We start from the raw sequence: 20,212 nt of genomic DNA, 5'->3' as shown, positions 1-20,212 counted from the left end.
GCGAATGCACCATGGCAACTGTCACAGCCATCGACCAATCAGAAAGCTGATGACAGGGGCGGGACTTATCTTGGCCAGAAAGTTAATGTGACCGCATTAGCATAACAGAGCGTTTTAGAATCGGATTTAACAGTAAAAACGTTAAATATCCGAATATACAGTTATTTTTCAGGTAAGAGCTGCTTTTAAATTAGTGTCATACAGCTGTTTTTGACACTGACTGCTTATGTGGTCAGCTATATTATTGGTTAACCTAGCTTAGTTTGCGTTTAGTAACTAGCTTGATGTAGAAATAACAACTCTAGCTAAAGTTAACGAGCTATCTCCCGCTAGCACGTTAGCTTTGTTTTTCAAGCTTTACGTTTTTTAAGCAGGTGATTTTAGTTTAAAGTGACAAAACTGCTAATAGTCAGTCAAGCAGTGTTAAGTTGTTATAGCTGGAACCGAAGCTAACTAATGTCGAGGGATTAGCTTTACTGTTGGTTTCAGTTTACAGTAATCGGTAATGGAAACTACATTTCCTCCAATAGTGTTCTTAAAGTGCAGTTTGAGGTACTTGTACTTAACTTAAGTAAATCACTTTTATGGTACTTTATTTCAGAGAGAAACTTTTTACTCCACTACATTTATTTTACAGCTTTATGGATTTTTGCTGTCCAGATTAAGATGTTAAAGGCAAAACATATGACAAGCCCATAAAGTATGATGCGTTTTGCTATTACACTAACTAGTAATGGGTGAAGTAGCTACATTTACCACACATAATTAATAATTTATTTTATGATACTTTAAATTACATTTTGCTGATAATATTTTTAGGAAAGTAACATTTTAATTGCAGGACTTTTATTTGTAATTAAGTATTTTTAGATTATTGTATTTCTACTTAAGGATAAAGGATCCAAATACTTCATCCACCACTGGATCTTTGCTCAGGTAAAAGTTTTAGTTTCAAGTGAAAGTCCTGCATTCAAATTCTTACTTCAGCATTAGCATCAAAATATACATGTATTTTAAATGCCAGAAGTTAAAACATTAATTCTGCAGAATGATCCATGTCAGAAAATGTGTATAATATTACTGGATCATAGTAAGTGATACCTTAATGTGTAAGCATCACTTGTAAAGGAGGTGGTAATTTCAACAGCTTTATATTATACGGATAGTATATGTAAGAGCCTGACGCAGGTCACAGACTTTGGACTTGTAAGAATTTGGTTGAGGACAAATTTAGTGCCACTACTTTGGTTTTACTGCAGCTATATTCAGAACGAGCACAGACAAGACCAGTTTGTTTGTACAGGAAATTTCATACACAAAGTTCAAAGTGCTCTACATTATGCATTGAAACATTTTAAAAAAGAAAGAGCAAGTTTAAGTTCAGTGCTTGAGTAAAAGTAGGGTTAGTTATATTACACCACTGTAATTTGCCCTAAAGCAAGTCATTGTAAGTGTGTGTATATATCTGTGTTTGTGTGAATCAGTCAGTCTGCACATGTTCATCTCACAGGTCCTTGCCACAGTCTGACGGGTTCATGAGAGCAGAGAGTGTTCAGTACCATCATGGCCCTTGCTGAGGAGCAGCCTGAGAAGTAAGACCTCATCTCCTCCTCGTCATCGCACCTCATGTCAGGCTTGTTGCACCGTTTCACTCTGACATCAGTTTTATTTAAGTGCACTTCAGTAACGTAGTTAAACTTGGAGCTTATTCAGATGAAGGCATTTTAATTCCTTATTTAAACTTGCACAGTTGTTCAGTCTAAAGGTGCCTTTTGGTAAAGTACATTCATCTCCATTGTATTGTGGTGACGAAAGAAATCTCAGACAGATATCTGGACAAATAAAACCGAAAAGTAAAATCCTTAAATGGGCTAAAAATGCAGCTACATATCAAGCAAGTGCACATAAGTTTACGTAAGACTCATATGATTGAATTTATAAATACAGGAAAGGAAGTGGCTGTGATAAACAAACAAAAGTTTTGTTTACAAGTCAATGTTTCCCTCCAAAACTCATTGTGTATCTTTCAGGTCTGACATGGTGAATACATTTCCTTCACCGTAAAACATTTGCAAAGATGATAATAAAATCCAGTATTGATTACATTGATGTTATATGGCTTCTTCTTCTTCTCCTTCTTCTTCTTCTTCTTCTTCTTTCTTCTTCTTCTCTGTCTTTGTTGGGGCTGTGTTCTTGATGTGTTGCCGCAGTTCAATGGGAAACCACTGGCAGGAGTGTGTATCATGTCACCAGCATATGTTCGTGTGGGAACCTTGCTTTACAGGCAGTTAGTAATACTGTGTGTGTGTGTGTGTGTGTGTGCGTGTGTGCGTGTGTGTGTGTGTGTTCAGACACTGTTGGGTGTGTTTTGCCACAGAGAGGGACGACCACAGTGCAGAGTGGGTGAGCCCCTGCAGGTGTAAAGGCTGCACTAAATGGATCCACCAGTCGTGTCTGCAGCGCTGGCTGGACGAGAAGCAGAAAGGAAACAATGGAGGAGCGGTGAGCTGTCCACAGTGTGGCACCGAGTACCACGTCATCTTCCCCAAGATGGGTGAGTGACACTTTACAGCTCCTCAACAAGGAGATGAAAGGAACACTGCTGATTTTACCTGGGATTTACTCGTCATAAACAGTTGTGCTCAGCCTGAAAACAGCTGCATCATGTCTTCTGTCAAGAGTGAGAAAACAACCACGAATCACACTGAACTAATGTCAGCAGGTGATCTCAGCCTGAGACGACAACCTGCATCACAAACAGGATGAGTGAGGTGGTTAGAGTATTAGGGATTAATTGGAAACCATTTTGATAATCAGTCAACTGTTTGAGCTTTTTTTAGGCAGAAATACTAAATATTCACAGGTTTTTAAGCTTATACGATATTAAATTCATCCGTTTGCTGCTGCTGCTGTTGTGTGTGTGTGTGTGTGTGTGTGTGTGTGTGTGTGTGTGTGTGTGTGTGTGTGAGAATAAGCTACAGCGTGACATGCATGTGACTCATTGATGTGTTTTTAAAGGTTAGTGGAAAACGATGGAGCTCTGACATGTAAAGAGAAGTGACTGTGTGGTTTGCTGTCTCCCCTCAGGCCCTCTGGTCTACTTCCTGCAGCAGGTGGACAAAGCTCTGTCCCGGGCCAGTCCCTTCGCCGCTGTCGGGGTGGTGGTGGGGACGGTGTACTGGTCAGCCGTAACGTACGGAGCTGTGACAGTCATGCAGGTGAGCTAACAACATCCTGCTCGGACAGAGAATCAAACCAGAGAGCGTCACAGTCTGAGAGAGCCTCACCTGTTTGTGGTTTCACCTGCAGGTCGTGGGTCATAAGAAGGGGCTGTATGTGATGGAGCGAGCCGACCCGCTCTTCCTGTTGATGGGTCTGCCCACCATCCCCGTGGTGCTGGTCCTGGGAAAGATGATCCGCTGGGAGGATTACATCGTGAGACTGTGGCAGAGATACTCGTACAGACGCAAGATCCCGCCAGGTACATGAGCACATGGAGTTAACAGAGCGCACGTTCATGTTCATCAGTTACAAACGGCTCATTTACAGCGTGATAATAATATGAATCATTATCATATAAACTGTTGATGAAATGAAATCAATTCATCTTCAGGTTTCACCAAAGATGTTAATTAAATCTACAATAAATATAAACACAAACAGGCGATATCAGGCAGTGACTGGAAAATATCATGTGAAGTAGTTTATGAACAAATTAAAGAGTCGAGTGTGTTTTACCCCAGGTAACAATCGTTATCTGCCCCGTGTCCCAGTGGACGGACCCAGTGCAGGAGACCACCTCTCTGTGTCCAGGACTCTGTGTGGAGCTCTGATCTTTCCCTCCATCGCCAGTCTGGTGGGACGGCTGCTGTTTCGACAGGTGTCCTCCAATCTGCAGCGCACGATACTGGTGAATATACCTCATACATACACATATATATATATATATATTCTTTATATTTCACTATTGAAACTGGCTTCATTTTGTCAGATAAAGGTTGTCTCCTTATAATCCAGCCTGTTGTATTGTGGGTAATTAGTACAAAAGGTCGTGGTGTTACTACAACAATCAGCGTGTAAAATTGTAATTAATCTATTTTAATTAATGACTGTTGAGCTGAAACCATAGTGCAGAATATTTATCACCAACTGTTTTGATCATTAAATGAATCATTAGTTGTTTTTCAAACGTTGTCAAATGTTTCAGATCATTGTAAAGTGAGTGTCTGTGGGTTTAAAGTGTCATTCAGACACAACAATATTTACACACATTACTTTGTAGTTTGGGAAATTGTGATTAGCAATTATTTGACATTTTATAGATGAGTTGAGAAAATAATCCTTTAGTTGCAGCTTCCGACTAGTTGATCAAAAGTGAACATTTAATTCCTCATCTAAATGAATGTGATTGATTTGTGCAGTGTCTGTCGTCCACAGTTGCTTCACGCTGTGTGAAAAGTTAAAATCCCTGCAGCATGTGAAGGCAGCAGGACGGACACGTTGATTTACACACAGCTGTCCACCGTGTTTACCTTCATTACCTTACCTGGAAATGAACAAACACACACACCTCCTCACACGTCATGCTGCTCAGTTGTAACTGTATTTCGTTTGTGTGGGACACATCAGATTACCACAGCTCATTAATCCTGGGCATCACAGCCTCAGATCCAACCCTCAATCTCATGGGATGTTTCATGTTTTATTCTTCTATAAAAACCTGACTTTACTCTGATGTGACCTTTCAGCACGTGAGATGCAACAGAATTATGTCTGATAGTGTTGCTGCTATGGCAACAATAAGATTTCTGGAGAATATTTTCCTATTTTTCTTTTTTTTTTTTTTTTTGGCTTCATTGGCTCAGCTGTTTCAGAGACAAATCAACTCAACTTTATTTCTAGGGCACATTTAAACAAAGTGATGCACAGAGGGCAGTTAAAATAAATAAAAGTAAGTAAAACACAAGGAAAACATAGTAAATATACTGCATACACACACATAATCAACATACTGACAAAAAAGGAATCATTACCGTGACTACAGACTAAAAGGTTAGAGAATGAAAATGTGTCTTTTGCAGAGATTTAAAAAGAGTCTGAGTTTGTGTTGATGACTGTCCTCTCTCCCCACAGGGTGGCATCGCCTTTGTGCTGATGAAGGGCGTGCTGAAGGTGTATTTCAAACAGCAGCAGTACATCATGCAGGCCAACAGACAGATCCTCAACTACCCAGAGAGAAACGCAGAAGGACAGAATGAAGGAGGAGAGGAGGACACAGAGGACAGTGGGAATGAGTAGGAATGAGTTTCACTCGTTGGGATGGAGAAACAGAGACAGAGTCAGAGCTGATGGTACAAAACCAAATGTATTTTACCATAAAACACGATGCAGAACTCAGGTGAGTGTTCATGTAGATGGGGAGAAGAGTTTGGGGAAGAGCGGGTGTGAAGGACTGATCTGATCTGCCTCATGAGGAAATAACCACAACACTATCAGTTAAGAGTTTCCAGCCCAAAGAACCTTTTATTTTGTAGTTTCCAGTCTTCACAGTGTAAGAGGCTCAACCCTGGACTGTCCCAGGACCTACATCTAATAACTCATGGTCCCTTCTGTTTGTATTTAAATTTCAGTCTCAGCCACAAAGACACTTGAAGGAGTTTATGAAACATCTGATACTTTACTTTTCAATACGACGAAATAAAGAAACGAAATCAGTCAGTTCAGGTGTGAACCACGATGACCAGGTATTCACTGGGTAAGAACCTGGTCAGTGTGTTCACATGTGCAGCCAACGGTTATCTGATCTCTCCTGGGAGCATGTGAAGTGTGACAGCAGAGCGCTGGGATGAAGGGGAATATAATCATCAACAGGGGAAACTGACACTAACACAGCTGCAACATTCTGCATCATTAACACAGTAATCATTAGTTATAATAACATCCTGAGCGTGTGAGAGCACACTGAGTGATATGAACATTCAAACACAGACTGATGTTGTGTTCATTATTCCACTCTTGTTACGCCTTAACCCAGGACATGAAGATGTCTTCCTCTGTGCCTTATTTAAAACCCTTTACCAGAACAAAACCAGCTTCATAAAAGTCCCGTTCACACGGGATTAATGAAGTGTTCACTGTGTTTCTCAGTCATTCAGCTGGACGACGTTTTATCCCTGGTGAAATGACAGGATGTGGACATTCCTCTTTCTCAGAGTCCTAACTCAGAGTCAGACCTGGAACACAGGTTGATATGATTCAGTGTGACTTCCACTTCCTCAGGATATCATTATGTCTCGTGTCCCTTCAGAATAAAGCTCCAGAGAACAAAGAGGCTGCGTATCTGTTAACAGTTATCTGAACATCCATGATACACTGCAAACAGCAGCTTATCACAGCTGATTCGGCTGCTGTTAATGGGGACAATTTGACAAAATGTAAATAAATATATAGAAGAAAACCGTGGCTCAACAACAGCAGTATTGATGAACTTTTATAGGCTCTTGCTTTCCTTTTATTTCTATCATCATATCGGCTCTGACACAGGCCTTTATGTTGGAGCTGCATCCATGTTTCCATCCATCACATTAGCAGAAACAGTTTTCACTTCCTCCATTTTCACACAAAAGCCACATTTCTAGAAGTACGTGCTGACATTTCCCAGTTCTAATGCCACTTTACTGCCTTACACCTGTTTTTATCTAATAGACAAAGAAAATGTCCCCTGACTGTTTTCATATTAACTCCTTGGTCGAGACGCTTTAACCCGGGTTGGGCTCTAAATGTACTGACTGTTGAATAAGAGGGTGGTGCTGCTGTTTGCAAACAATCATTTGACCTGCTGTGCTCTGAACATTCATCCCTGTAACTGACTTGAGGAGTTTTAATGCTGACACATGCGCAGGTGAATCCGCTCTACCTGACACTGAGCTCTGTGCTGCCTGTTTTTAATAGTTTGAACCAGAACCTGCTGAGTCAGAACTGCTGTCAGACTGAGGCGTGAGCAGAAACCAGTCGAGGCATTTCACAGTTTAGTTTAATTGCACAGAGTAAATGTGTGGTTATTAGATGATGGTTTTCACTGGTTGCACTTCCTCTTGTGGCACAGATGAAAACAAGAGTTACTCAACTCTGTTCTAGCTGATGCAGGAGGTTTAAAACACTGATATATTAATATTTGTTTAGAATGTATGTTCAGTAAAAAGAAAAGATTTATTATTGGTCAGGATCTCTTCATGTTTGAATTAATATCTGATTATTGGGGTCAAAAAATAAAAAAGGAGCAAGATGAGGTTTAGAAATTATAGTATTAATTAGAAAATTGTGTCCTCTGCTTCGGCCAAATGAACAGGCTCTGGATCTTAAGTTGCACAATTTGCAGTCATTGTATGTTTATGTTAAGAGGAGCTTTTATTTTATGTCCTGGTGAATCATTTGTTTAATAAAGCTCTTTGTAAAACAGATCGTTCACCTCTTTTATTCTGAATTTACTCAAGTCAAGTGCAAGTTTGTAGAGCTCGTACTTTACTGGAGTAAAGTTGTGACGTGATATTTTAGATTAGACTTCCTGACATTAAGTAGTCCCGTCTCCATCAGCTGCAGCAGTAGAGCATTAATGCATCCAATTATATACCTACTGAAATGAGCCACTCTGAATAATGAGAGCTACCTTTTAGTACTTTTTGTGCATATTGATGCTTTTAGTTATTTATTATAACTGAAGTTATTTTTGAATGTGAACTCTGGTATTGCTGCGATTACTTGAGTAAAAGCTCCTTTAACTGCTGCTGCCATCAGCTGGTTTGTGTTTGATAATATGAATAAGCTGAAACAAGCTCCTGAAGGTGGGTCAGGTTTATTACCTGAATTAAAAAAACAAAACAAAAAAAACAAAAACAGAATGACTTTAATAGAGCATTTAATTCAGCAATCTTTTTTTTTAGTTTTTTATTTATTTAAAATTTAACTTTTTCCATTGCAAATTATTTAGAGTTGTCAGTTTAAGCTTTTAATTTGAGCAGATTTCTTTAATGAGGTAATTGATTTTATTTATTTATTTTTTGTAAGAGAAAAATCATATACGTATGATTTTTAAAAGAAAATATGAATATTTTATTCATGTCTTAATTTATTTATATCTTAAACATGTTTACGGGATCTTTAAGTCTTCTGTCATTGTTTATTTGTGTATGTGTCTTTCCATGACTGGGAAATTTGTTAAAATTATCTGCAGATTGTTTATTTGCTGAGAAAGAAGCTGGTTCTGTTACCTGTGTGTGTATCGTTCTGTTACAGATTACATTATATTATTTTATATATTATAAAATATATTACATTTAATGTACAATTTGGTGGTTGAAGTGGACACTGAAGACACAAATAAGACAAAAATATTGATTATTTACTAATGCTTTACGGAGATGTGGAGGTCCCGCCCCCTCGGTTTCCTGATTGGCCGTTGCGTTTAAACTAAGTAGCTGATTGGCTCTTCCGGCTGCGCTGGGCGTTCGAGCGCAGTCAGGAAAGAGAAAGGGGGGAAAAGAAGTGCTAGTTGCTAAAATAAAATAAAAAAACATGTATTTTGGGTGAAACTCGCTCCGTTTGAAGGTTTGACTGATCGGATTCAGCCATGAGAAGAGTCACACTGTTTGTCAACGGAACCTCCACCAACGGAAAGGTGAGCAGCGGAAGATAAAAAAGGGGAAATAGGTGTCGGTTAGCTTGTTGACTGTGTCGACAAAATGGCTCGTTAAGCTCGGTGTTAGCAGCTAACGTTAAACGTGTAACGGTTACGGTGCTGGGAGCTGAGCCGCTGTGTGTCTCCGGTGTTTTCACACAGGTGGTGGCCGTGTACGGCTCCCTGGAGGATTTACTGACCGTGGCCAGCTCCAAACTGGGGATAAGAGCCTCTAGTGTTTACAACGGGAACGGCGGCCTGATCGACGACATCACATTGATCCGGTAAAAAAAAAAATCATCAGATGAACTGCTGCGTCATGTTTGTTGTGGCGTCATGGTGAGTTCACGGTGTTTATACTGTGTGTGTTCCTGCAGAGATGATGATGTGCTGTACATATCAGAGGAAGATTCATCCGAAGGTAGGAAGTGTTCACACCCTTTTATTTAAAGTACCGATACCAACAATGTAAAGATGCTGTTTTATCACCAGTACAAAGTACATAAGTATTCAACTTCATGTAAAGTTTCAAAGCTCAAGACTAATAATAATATTAATAATGATAAAAACTTTATTTGTAATGCAGTTTAAAATGTTTTGCAACAAAGAAATTACCTGCACCAGGTGCTTCACATGGAAAAATATCAATGTAAAATGAGATGGAAAGTGAAACGATAAGATGAAATGAATTGTATAATAATAAAATAGGAATAAAAAACAGAAATAAAGTCAAAAATAGACAACATAAAATCAAATAAGAAACTTTTTCTTTAAGATGAAAAACGTCTCTTTTTGATCTGTGTGTTCTCTCTTCTGTAAAATGGCTCTACAGCTCCACAGAACTTATTTTCCCGACGGACTCAAATGCACCACAGGTTTTGATGACACTGGGGTCAACATTTTCCATACAGGTGCAATCTGACTGTGGGTTTATCACATCTTATCACAAGGATTATCAGCTTCATGTAGTTCAAGTATCAGCAGTAAAAGTACACAAGTGATACTAGAAAACACACGACTGAAAATCAGTAAAACAGAAGCATAACAAGAATCAACAGTGACAGACGGCTCAACATATTCCAGTAAAATGTGAGAGACACTCATCAGTTAAAATACCTGCAGTGACTCAGTGTGTGTGTGTGTGTGTGTGTGTGTGTGTGTGTGTGTGTGTGTGTGTGTGTGTGTGTGTGTGTGTGTGTGTGTGTGTGTAGATCCTCAGGATGATCTCAGAGATCCTGAAAACGGGCAGACTCACACTGATTGGCTGACGCTCAACGTCGGTGGACGCTGCTTCACCACCACGAGGTAAATATGGCCGCTCTGCACGACTCTCATTCTGATTTATAAAAACATGAACGTGATGGACGACAGTGAAGCAGCGAGGCCTGAGAGTTTGTGTGTGTGTGTGTGTGTGTTTCCTCAGGAGCACTCTGGTCAGTAAAGAGCCTGAGAGCATGCTGGCCCACATGTTCAGAGAGAAAGGTGATGTCACTCGTTAAACTTTTTATCTGTTTGTCTGACGAGAAGTGATTCGTTTCTTTATTTAACTTCCTGTCACTCTGTATTCAATCCAGACGTGTGGGGGAACAAGCAGGACTCTCAGGGGGCCTACCTGATCGATCGCAGTCCAGACTACTTTGAACCCATCCTGAACTACCTGAGACACGGACAGCTCATCATCAATGAAGGGATCAACCCTCTGGGTAAAACAGACTCACTTATAAACAAGTGAACACGCCTCACAGGTGTCTAACCTCGGTTCATCCCCCTGCAGGTGTGCTGGAGGAGGCTCGTTTCTTTGGTATTGAGCAGCTCGCCGAGCAGCTGGAGACTCTCATCAAGGTGAGTGAGTGTAAACCAAACATGCTGCTGGACGACGTGTGTGTTCAGCTGCGGCAGCTTCACCTCCACGTGTCTCCTTCCTCCTGTTCAGGCCTCCCAGCCGCCTGAAGACCACTCCCCTCTGACCCGCAAGGAGTTCATCAGGTTCCTGTTGGCCACCACCACCAAGTCAGAGCTGCGCTGTCAGGTAGAGGAAAACAAACGCACACACAGAAGGAAAGGGAAGCTCGTTTCTGAACGCATTAAGACAAAATATAAAATAAACAGAAAGCAGAATAAAAAACACACATCAACAGGTTTTTGAAAATGTCCTGTGAGGGGTCGACACAGCTGATCAATATCTGCATATTGATTTGGCATAGGTTAACCCTTACCCCCAACCTGGGTTTGACATGTATGACAGCTCATAATGTGCCAGCACAACAGATATGTAGAGACGCCTTAAACAGCTGCATCGATCACACAGGTGAAACATCTGCACAGTCCCTTAGATGGTGTGTGTGTGTGTGTGTGTGTGTGTGTGTGTGTGTGTGCGTGTGCGTGTGTGTGTGGGTGGGTGGTCCTGCAGGGTCTGAACTTTAACGGTGCAGATCTGTCTCGTCTGGATCTGCGCTACATCAACTTTAAGATGGCAAACCTGAGAGGAACCAACCTGACCCACGCCAACCTGAGCGGCGCCAACCTGGAGCGGGCGGATCTGTCCATGGCCTGTCTGGATGTGAGTCGTGCTGAACATCAGGGAGAGTAAACGCTGAGCTCTGATCTGATATCAGTGACTGTAAAACACAACTTCAGGGCTCTGACACCATCTTCCTTTCTACATGTTTGAATGACATTGTTTTTGAGAATGAATCATCCGACCACGTCACCTGTGTGGCTCCATCTTTCTTGTTTTTTTATCTTATTTGTACTTCAGTTGCTCAAAGTCAGTTTTTAATCAGATGTAACGTGTGTGTGTGTGTGTGTGTGTGTGTGTGTGTGTGTGTGTGTTGCAGGGAGCCAATCTGCAGGGAGTGAAGATGCTGTGCACCAACGCTGAGGGAGCTTCACTGAGAAGCTGTAACTTTGAGGATCCAGCCGGGATCAAAGCCAATCTGGAGGGTGAAGCAGCCAATCACACGTGTTCTGTAGATAAACACACCTGAACAAAGTTTATTCTGAACTTCACACGTGACTGTGTGTGTGTGTTCACGTTCTCAGGGGCAAACCTGAAGGGTGTGGACATGGAGGGGAGTCAGATGACGGGGATCAACCTGAGGGTCGCCACGCTGAAGAACGCCAAACTGAAGAGCTGCAACCTGAGAGGAGCCACGCTGGCTGGGACGGACCTGGAGGTGAGAACACACACAGAACCAGAACAGAGCAAGTCTACGTCAGACACTGAGTCCGTGTTCAAGAACACAAGTAACTATGTTAATGAAAACATTTAAAAACAAGTAATTAGAGTCCTGCAGCGTTCATCCTGCAAACACACAGATCGACAGGAGCTGATCTGTTACCTGCAAATGTCTCTCAATCAAATCTGACAGTAAAGATAAAACAAAATCAAAACTCAGTTGGTCTAATGCCCCAGGACCCTCTGAAATCCCCCCAGGTCCAACACCTGTGATGCATTCAGGTGTCGTCTTATTTTCCAGAACTGTGACCTGTCAGGATGTGATCTTCAGGAGGCGAACCTGAGAGGCTCCAATGTGAAGGGAGCCATCTTTGAGGAGATGCTGACTCCTCTGCACATGTCTCAGAGTGTGCGGTAAAACACCACAGTCTTCCACACAGTGCTTCACATCACTGACACTGAGGAGGGAGAGTCGTCTCAATACTGACCCACTCAAGTTTCATGGTCCAAACAGGACGGCTGTTAATATAAATGATGATGTTCAGAAATATTCAGCCAGGGCTGCAATTAACAGATATTTCCATTATCAATTCATGTTGTTGTTGTTTTCTTTGTTAGTTAATTAGATTAAAATAGTGACACAGTGAAAAACCCAAAGAGATTCAGTTCAGATAAAAGGAATTCATCATATTTGAGACTCAAGTTACAGAAAATATTTGTCACTTTTCCTTGATAAATGAAGTAAGTTATGAATAAAGATTAAGAAAACAGCTGATGGCCGGTAAAGAGACTTTAATGGATTTATTGATCGATGTGGAGTTAAGTCCAATGGTCATTCTGACTCTGGCTGTTCTCCGACTGGCTGAACTTTTTCGACCCGAGCCTGGGGAGTACGCCTCAATTTCCCCGATGCTTAGGCCCAGCAGAGGGCCAACTTAGGCCCAGCAGAGGGCCAACTTAGGCCCGGGGTGCCACCGGGGGCTGGTGTAAATGTGCAGACATGTTTCCAACGTCTTCTTTATTGATCAGTAACATTATCTTTTGAATTAGGGCTGTATTTCTCTTTGTGGACCATGAAACACATCAGTCAGTGATATTGACACAACTCTCTCTCCGTTACCCCCCCCCCCCCCCCCCCCCCCCCCCCCACAGTCATGATGACCAGTAAATGCCAAACCTCGTATTTTGCTCTGAACCAAACACCAACAAGTGTCCACATGTGTTCAACTACTCTTTTGTTTATTGCATCCGTCAAAGACAGAAACATGTTTCACTGTCTGAAAGAATTAGATTTTAACTTATTTCTGTGTTTTCTTTGGGGAAGTGAAGAGTTTACAGCGATGACGACATGTTGTTGTCGGTTTCGCTCTGAGCGTCTGAATGTAGTCTGGTTTATGATATTCATATACCATCAAAACTCCTTGGATTAGTTTTTAAAGTCGGTTCGAATACATTTTAATTAAATGTCGTCAATTCCACACTGAGAAAAAAAACCTACTGTACAACAACAGTCTCACTGTTCCATGCTTCTTCAGCTTCAGGCTAAATGTATTCTTTAATTTAAAAACCTACAGCGAAATAAAATCATTGTATTCCTCATATAAATGAGAATTAATGTAAAGAGGCTGTTGAGGGAAACAAGCTGCAGCAAATAAGATTGTAGGTGTTTTATTTTCTCAGATTATGATAGTAACAGTATGTGAAACAAGCTGTTTGAGACTAAGACATAAATACAATATAATATATTCAGTCTTTGTGAAATGATGTGTATTTGAATGAGCTCCGTCTCCATGTTACCTCTGACAGTTAATAACAGGTGCTTCCTGAAGCACAGCGGTGCTGCTCGTTGTCTTCATTATTTTGTGATAAGAATAAAAAATAAGATAGCTAACAGTTCAATATTCATATGTCTACATATATATTTATATCTGCAGTATATTATAAAACTCAAGTTAAAAGTCAGATGTGTTTAGATCATTTTATTGTTTCATTAAACTGCTGTTTTTCTACGCATGATGTTTAGTGAGAGGAGCCGACAGAAAAACAGATTTCAGTAAATGTCGAGTCCTACTGATGGGGTGTGTGTGTGTGTGTGTGTGTGTGCGTGCGTGCGTGCGTGCGTGCGTGCGTGCGTGTGTGTGTGTGTGTGCGTGCGTGTGTGTGTGTGCATGCGTGCGTGCGTCTCTGCTCTGGTTATTTTTATGACCAACATGTTAAATAAATGTTTTTTCTTAAATCTTCTCTTGTTCTTCTGCTGTTTTTGAAGTTCACCTGAACACATGAACTAGTTCTGCATCATGATATGTGTAAGGAGTCAAATAGATTTTATTTTCTGATACAGTTGTCTTTGTTTACATTAAAACAACTTAAACATTTAGAAAAAATATAAAGGACGGTAAAGTTGTATTGATATTATTATGATATTGTTGAGATACATTATTTATCTGTTTGTCTTAAAATCATCCATCCACATCCACAGCTGCTGGATGTTGTACCTGGACGCCTCCAGCAGAGGGCAGTGTCGTCTCAGTGACTGTGGTTCAGTTGTAAGTAAAGTGCAGATGTGTAAAGTGCAGATGTGTCAGTGTTGCATCTCAACATGAACGTGTGACCACACTCAGAGACAGAGCTACTTAGATTCTTTAGTAAAATCACAGGATCAAAATGCTCCAAACCAAAGTTGATTAAAAGAACTGATGTATTATCAGCAAAATAAACTTGGAACTAGAAAGATCAGTCTGGTGTTTGTCCCCCAGCCGAGGGGTCGGGCCCCTCCAACAGGACCACAGATAAATCTAAAGGTTGTGTAATACAGAAGAAAACATGCTTTCTCCACAAACATTTATTTCTTGAGACGTTTGTCCTCTGGATAACCTCTGCATGTTTCTAAGAATTAATCAAAAAAGTATTGTGCAATTTAAGAACAAACACCTTAAAACTTTACTTAAATTAAAGTTCAGCTGCTGCTGCTGCCTTTACAGGCCTCACCTCGTTAATGTGAACATGCACGGACGCTGCGTTTATATCACCTGGTGAGCATGTGAACAGAGGAGAAGCAGATCTGTTCATTTATAGGATGTATAAGAGTTGAACTTCTGTCTAAATGATCTGGATATTTAAAGAAAAGTCTCAGTAATTTCCTTAAACAGTTGGTCACTGGAGTTTTTCTCAAACAAGAGGAAATTGTTTGTTGAATTTGTTGAAGACTATTTTTGGCGGCGGAATAATCCACATTTGGTGCTGTAGTGTGTATCTGTGGCAGCAGGACGGTGTGTGTGAGACTGAGTCAAAATAAACTTCAGTGTGTGTTTATGGTGATTTAAGCAGAAGCAAAGATAAATAAGAAAAATCAGGTGATGATTCACAAACTGTTCTAGTTGGAGACATTAGTTTTCTGTGGAAGAAAAATATCGATCACCAGATTTATCCTTAATATTTCCTTTATGCCCCCCCCGTCCCCCGTCCCCCCCCTCCACACACACCCACCCCCCCACCCCCCCCAGCTTCAGTTATTCTCTGTGTGGATGGCACTCGCTGCAGATGGAGATTTGGCTGCGGTGACAGTTTACATCTGTGGTTTCTTCATGTACACACGCCTCCTGTCTGCAGTGTAAACACGGGGACATGTAAACTGAGAGCGGAGAGTCAACAGCTGACCTGAGCGCTGTGTCGTAACATGATGGAGCTGTGTGTATATCTGCTGACTCTAATCCAACCTCAGCAGCATCATGTGGCGGCGGTGCTGTTGACATGGGGAAATGAAGCTGTGGGTGGAGCGTCCTGATTGGCGGTTTGTGGTGAAGGAGACGACACCAGTTGGTCCAATCATAGTTCAATACACATCTGTAAACCGCAGGCACAGTTACGAAACAGAGAGACTCCGGTCCTTAAAGCTGCAGTGAATGATTTCTGGCCACTAGGGGGCAGCACACCAGGCTGAACACAACATTAATATATTGTCACATGATACAGATGTTCGGGTGAGTGTGTTACCTGTTTTGTTTTCACTCTAGTTTGGTCTCCTCCACCTCCTGAGAAACACATCTGTCTCGTTAGCTGCCAGATGTTCCACGGTAAGGCCTTGTCGCGTCTTACCTTAGCAATCTGTAACTTGATGTGCTCCCATTGTCACAGGTGTGTTCCTAGAACTTCACTTGGACTCAGGACGTGACACTAGATCCAGGTTCCAGGTTCCAGGTAGGCCTCATCAGCGTGTAGGTGGACGGCCCTTAATGGATTTCTGTGCGCTGCTCGATATCAGAGGTGAGGAAATTAACCGGACGTACATTTTCCAAACAAACAGGGAAGGGAATATTACATTTGTTGGGAACTATTTTCAGCGGTGGATTAATCCACATTTGCTGCTGTAGTGAGGATTTGTGTGTGTGTGGGACATAATATCACGAGAAAGATATTTCAAGAAAGAGGTTGAAATATAATGATCACTTTGTTTGTTTTCAAGTGCTGCATCACCTTCGCCTCATCACTGCCCCCCTGAGGCTGGAAAACACACCGGTACTTGAACACAACAGGGAGTAACATTCGGTCCAGTCCACCTTCGAAAACAAACTTTAACAAGCGACACAAAGGTGAGATTTATGCTTATGTTTACTTCCTGTAGTGGCACCGTCTGTGTTGACCAGGTAGACTCTGACTGTGTCTGTCTGCTGTTTCTTCTGCTGGAAATGACGAGGTTGACGGTGGAGTAGAAAACCAAAACAAAGAGCTAAAAGATGCTAATTAACTGCAGAGCTGGTGCCAGTTCGTCACTTTTAACATGAATCAGTTGTAGATATATAAAGAATGATTTATGCAGTTGTACGGGAAAGGATGGATGTGAGATTTTGCAGCTTTTGTCGACACGATTTCATCATGTTTGACTTAACCAGTATCAGCTGAGTGGTGGCCTGGCTGGTATAAAACCTGACAGCTGCCAAACATAACACGCCCCCATGCTTTCCTCACTGTGTGTTATAGGAAAGTGGGGGGTGTATTTTCAGAGGGCATTTCACTCCTGAGCCCAAAAACAGGCAGAAAAAGTGAGTTGCTTCACTTCACGGTTGGACAGACTATACTGGGCTGAAGGGATAAAATGCATGACTGTGGGCTGGAAGTGTTTATGTTGAAGTGGCTGCTTTCTGCACACCTCAGGGCTGAGTGTGCGTATTCCAGTTTAGTCAGTAACACTGGTGGGTTTCAGACAGAGGGATGTATGCAGAGGGATGTTTGTGCAGAGGGTCTTTCTGTAGGAAGTTTCAAACCAGGAAAACACACAACCTGGATCAAAAAGGCCGACAGAGTTGTTGGCTGAAGTCTTTAAACATCTTTGATATGTGATACAGCGGCTGAGGGAGACGTACTGGTAAATAAACAGCTTTACGTGAAGCTTCATTCAGCTCCGTCAGCTCCACATCTCTCCATCCAGGATCTCAACTCTTTTCTGCCTTTTTTTTTCATCTTTTCAGCACAAATGTCTTTGTACAGAAACAGAACAAGCTGCAGTTTGACCTCCATGTTTGTTTTGGTACAAGAACATGTGACAGGTGGAGTTCTCTTTGTGGGTTTGTGGGGTTGTCTTCCTCCAGAGCGCCAGTGGTTGTTGAGCAGTGGTTCAATGTGTTGTTTGGTGTGTTTACTCAGTCGTATGGTTTCTGTTCCTTCACGACTGTCAGAGACGAAAACATCTGCGCAGGTTGGTGGAAACAGTCTTTATGTTTGTCCAGTTTTTGGTGCTGTCAGCTGCACTTCAGGTCTGCATTGCTGGTACATCAGCTACTGCAGAACTGCAATATTATGCACTGTGGCATAGGGAGAAGTCACAAACAGGACACATGCCAAAAATGGGAAACCTGCATTGGAGGGAGGAAGAGTGGCCGCAAGCAGAACCTCAACCGCACTGACAAAAAAAAAAAGGTGCCATTTATAAAGGATCTATCACCTGTAATTAATGTATTTAACAATGGTTAATACATCATTTAGTAATCAGTTATAAGATATTAATAAGAACAACATTTGGGTTGCCAGATTGTGGAAACTTGTCCTGCAGTGTGACACATTTCTTGTTTATTTTAATCTCTTTAAGTCATTATGGAGCAGATTCTCACAGAGCAAAGTGATCCCAGTATTGATCCTTGTGGAACACCGTATTTAATCTACTTGAGCTGGATTAACCAACATTATTGAATTTCCCCAAGGGGATGAATAAAGCATCCACCCATCCATCCATCCATCCTGGAAGTAATCCATGTTGAATGAGTTTTAGTTGATTTTTAGTCATTTGACTAATTGCAAGTTTGTAGTAGTAGTTTATATTGTGCTGACAGAGGAGGCATTCACAGGGCCCCATCAGTAAATTTTGCCCTGGATCCCTTTAACAAGTTAATCCAGCCATGCTTCACCAATAAAGTTTCTTAAGACAGCTTCATTTTGATGTTGCTGTTTTCATTAAGTCAAATGTAATGTCACATTGTTATGAGTCCTACATGGAAAATATGTCCATGTGCATCCCTCCCACTCTGTGACCTAAAAACAGGCCGAACTAACAGGGCTTGTTCACCACAGTGTCAGATGCTTGAATCTGACCTGATCCATCCACATGTCTGTCTCACTGCTGTAATGACAGCAACCCACTCAGGTATGAGCTCATATGACTATACATGAGTCACTGTCACGTTTGTTCCACTGACATCACTGGAACCAGAACATCTGTCTGCCATGAAAAAAACTGTCAAACTGTCTGTTTTATTAATATTTCAACCATCAATTATTCAGACTGAGCATTAAGCTTTTTCACAGCAATTTTCACAGCTTTTTCAGCACCCTGAAATCACAGTCACACCGGCTGGAAGGATAAACAATATATTTAACAACCACATTGCTAATAATAATCATAGGATGATGAAAAAGTTAAATAAAACTAATCGTTAGCTGGCATGTTTGGCAAGAAGGATATACAGCAATAAAAACAGTAAAATGATGAAAAAGTCAAGTAAAAATAAAACAAAGCAAATACATCTGCCAAGATGAATATACAACAACAACCAGGCCTGAGTTAGCTGGTTAGCATGCTAACTTCAGTAGAATAAACAAGTGATAGAAACAGAAGCAAAACTAGATGGTTGCTTTCAGCTCTAAAGGAATGAAGTTTGATGTTGAACTCACAACATGTCTTCTAGACTGCTAAGTAAACACCTGTTAATGCTAACGTTAGCTAGGTAGCAATAGCTAAATGTAGAAATAGCTCCTTTAAGGATTTCTGCACACAGTCAAATGCATTTTGAGGATTTGACACAACTTGTTCCACAGATGGTGAATAAATATCTGCATAAAAAAGTGCTCAACAGTTGTTTACTGAGACACAGATCATTAATATGTAAAGTAAACAACAATGGTCTTAAAATTGAACCTTGTGGTACGCCACTTTTTGAACCCATTTAAAGGATGCGTCATCAAAACCCAGGAACTCCGGTTTATCCTGAAGTAGTCTGAGATTAACAGCATCAAGAGCCTTTAATTAATCAATAAACATATCTGCACAATGTTTCCTACTATCAAGAGCAGAGACTATCATTTACAACCGCCGTCGCCGCTGCAGTTGGCTCTAAACCCAGAGTGATAAGGACTTAAAATATCATTTGCAAACACGAAAGTACAGAGTTTGGGGATTGGTCTGTAGTTATTCAGAAATAACTGTTCTGTGTCCAAAGAACATTTCATGCTCTTTTACACAAAACATGGTGGACTTCAAAACTGTGAATTGGTCTAAATGAAAAAGTAAGACCCCCCCCCCTCTGAAATTGTGATACACTAATCACTGAGTTGATCAAAGAAAGATCCTGATTTGATAAACTGATCCTTAAAAAGCATTATAAATCTCTTTTTTATCATTCACAACTTCAGAGTCCAGTATAATCTCTTTGGGGGGGGGGGTTGGATGAAGTCATGCCTTTAAGAGATTTGACCACTCTCCAGAACTTTGCTGAGCTCTTACCGCAGTCAGACAGATGTTTCAAATAGGAGGCAGATTTAGCCCTTTTCACCATGTAAGTACATGCGTTTCAAAGTTGTCTGAAAGTTTGCCAGTCCACATCACTACCAGTGGATCCAGCCAGCGCCCAGGCTGTTTCTTTGTAAGATAACATCACCTAAATCATTATTAACCCGAGGGTTATTTACGTCTATTTTTAATCCTGAATCTCTTCACTGGGGCGTGTTAATCTGCTGTGCAGTTCAAAACAGACAGAAAACATCGTAGTGGCAGCTCAGCATCTGGGAGGAGATCTATAGAAGAGAGATCACTGACATATAGACATCTAAAAATACCATTGTGCTGTTTCTAACTCAGTAGGACTGTCGTGATG

At 41.1% G+C, this 20,212-nt stretch overlaps 3 protein-coding genes across 4 annotated transcripts in view; all 3 read left to right on the top strand.

The window, feature by feature from the left end:
- The first annotated feature begins 58 nt into the window (after positions 1-58).
- marchf5l (membrane-associated ring finger (C3HC4) 5, like) lies at positions 59-7,460 on the top strand. Of its 2 annotated transcripts, none has more exons than XM_056402958.1 (7): positions 59-172; positions 1,511-1,592; positions 2,352-2,554; positions 3,088-3,218; positions 3,310-3,481; positions 3,774-3,910; positions 5,134-7,460. In XM_056402958.1, exons 2-7 carry the CDS (start codon positions 1,564-1,566, stop codon positions 5,296-5,298), a joined length of 837 nt encoding a protein of 278 aa, XP_056258933.1. In that variant the 5' UTR covers positions 59-172; positions 1,511-1,563; the 3' UTR covers positions 5,299-7,460. The 2 variants fall into 2 exon arrangements, with proteins under 2 accessions (XP_056258933.1, XP_056258932.1); XM_056402957.1 differs by having other exon boundaries at positions 3,744-3,910.
- A 1,029-nt stretch (positions 7,461-8,489) lies between these two features.
- kctd9b (potassium channel tetramerization domain containing 9b) lies at positions 8,490-12,997 on the top strand. Its single transcript, XM_056403502.1, has 12 exons — positions 8,490-8,674; positions 8,837-8,958; positions 9,052-9,095; positions 9,886-9,979; positions 10,098-10,156; positions 10,249-10,377; positions 10,449-10,516; positions 10,608-10,703; positions 11,085-11,234; positions 11,512-11,617; positions 11,717-11,850; positions 12,154-12,997. Exons 1-12 carry the CDS (start codon positions 8,627-8,629, stop codon positions 12,268-12,270), a joined length of 1,167 nt encoding a protein of 388 aa, XP_056259477.1. The 5' UTR covers positions 8,490-8,626; the 3' UTR covers positions 12,271-12,997.
- Positions 12,998-14,341: 1,344 nt separating this feature from the next.
- The window catches only part of fgfr1b (fibroblast growth factor receptor 1b), a 34,499-nt gene continuing 28,628 nt past the window's right edge, over positions 14,342-20,212 (top strand). The window contains exons 1-3 of the mRNA XM_056403499.1: positions 14,342-14,398; positions 15,987-16,115; positions 16,315-16,441. The gene's annotated coding sequence lies outside the window, so the exon portion shown is untranslated. The remainder of the gene's footprint in view (positions 14,399-15,986; positions 16,116-16,314; positions 16,442-20,212) is intronic.

Source organism: Seriola aureovittata, chromosome 18 (assembly GCF_021018895.1).
Source record: "Seriola aureovittata isolate HTS-2021-v1 ecotype China chromosome 18, ASM2101889v1, whole genome shotgun sequence".
NCBI classification, from domain to species: domain Eukaryota; kingdom Metazoa; phylum Chordata; class Actinopteri; order Carangiformes; family Carangidae; genus Seriola; species Seriola aureovittata.
Note: the sequence above shows the minus strand (reverse complement) of the source record. Positions and strands in the feature narration are given on the sequence as shown.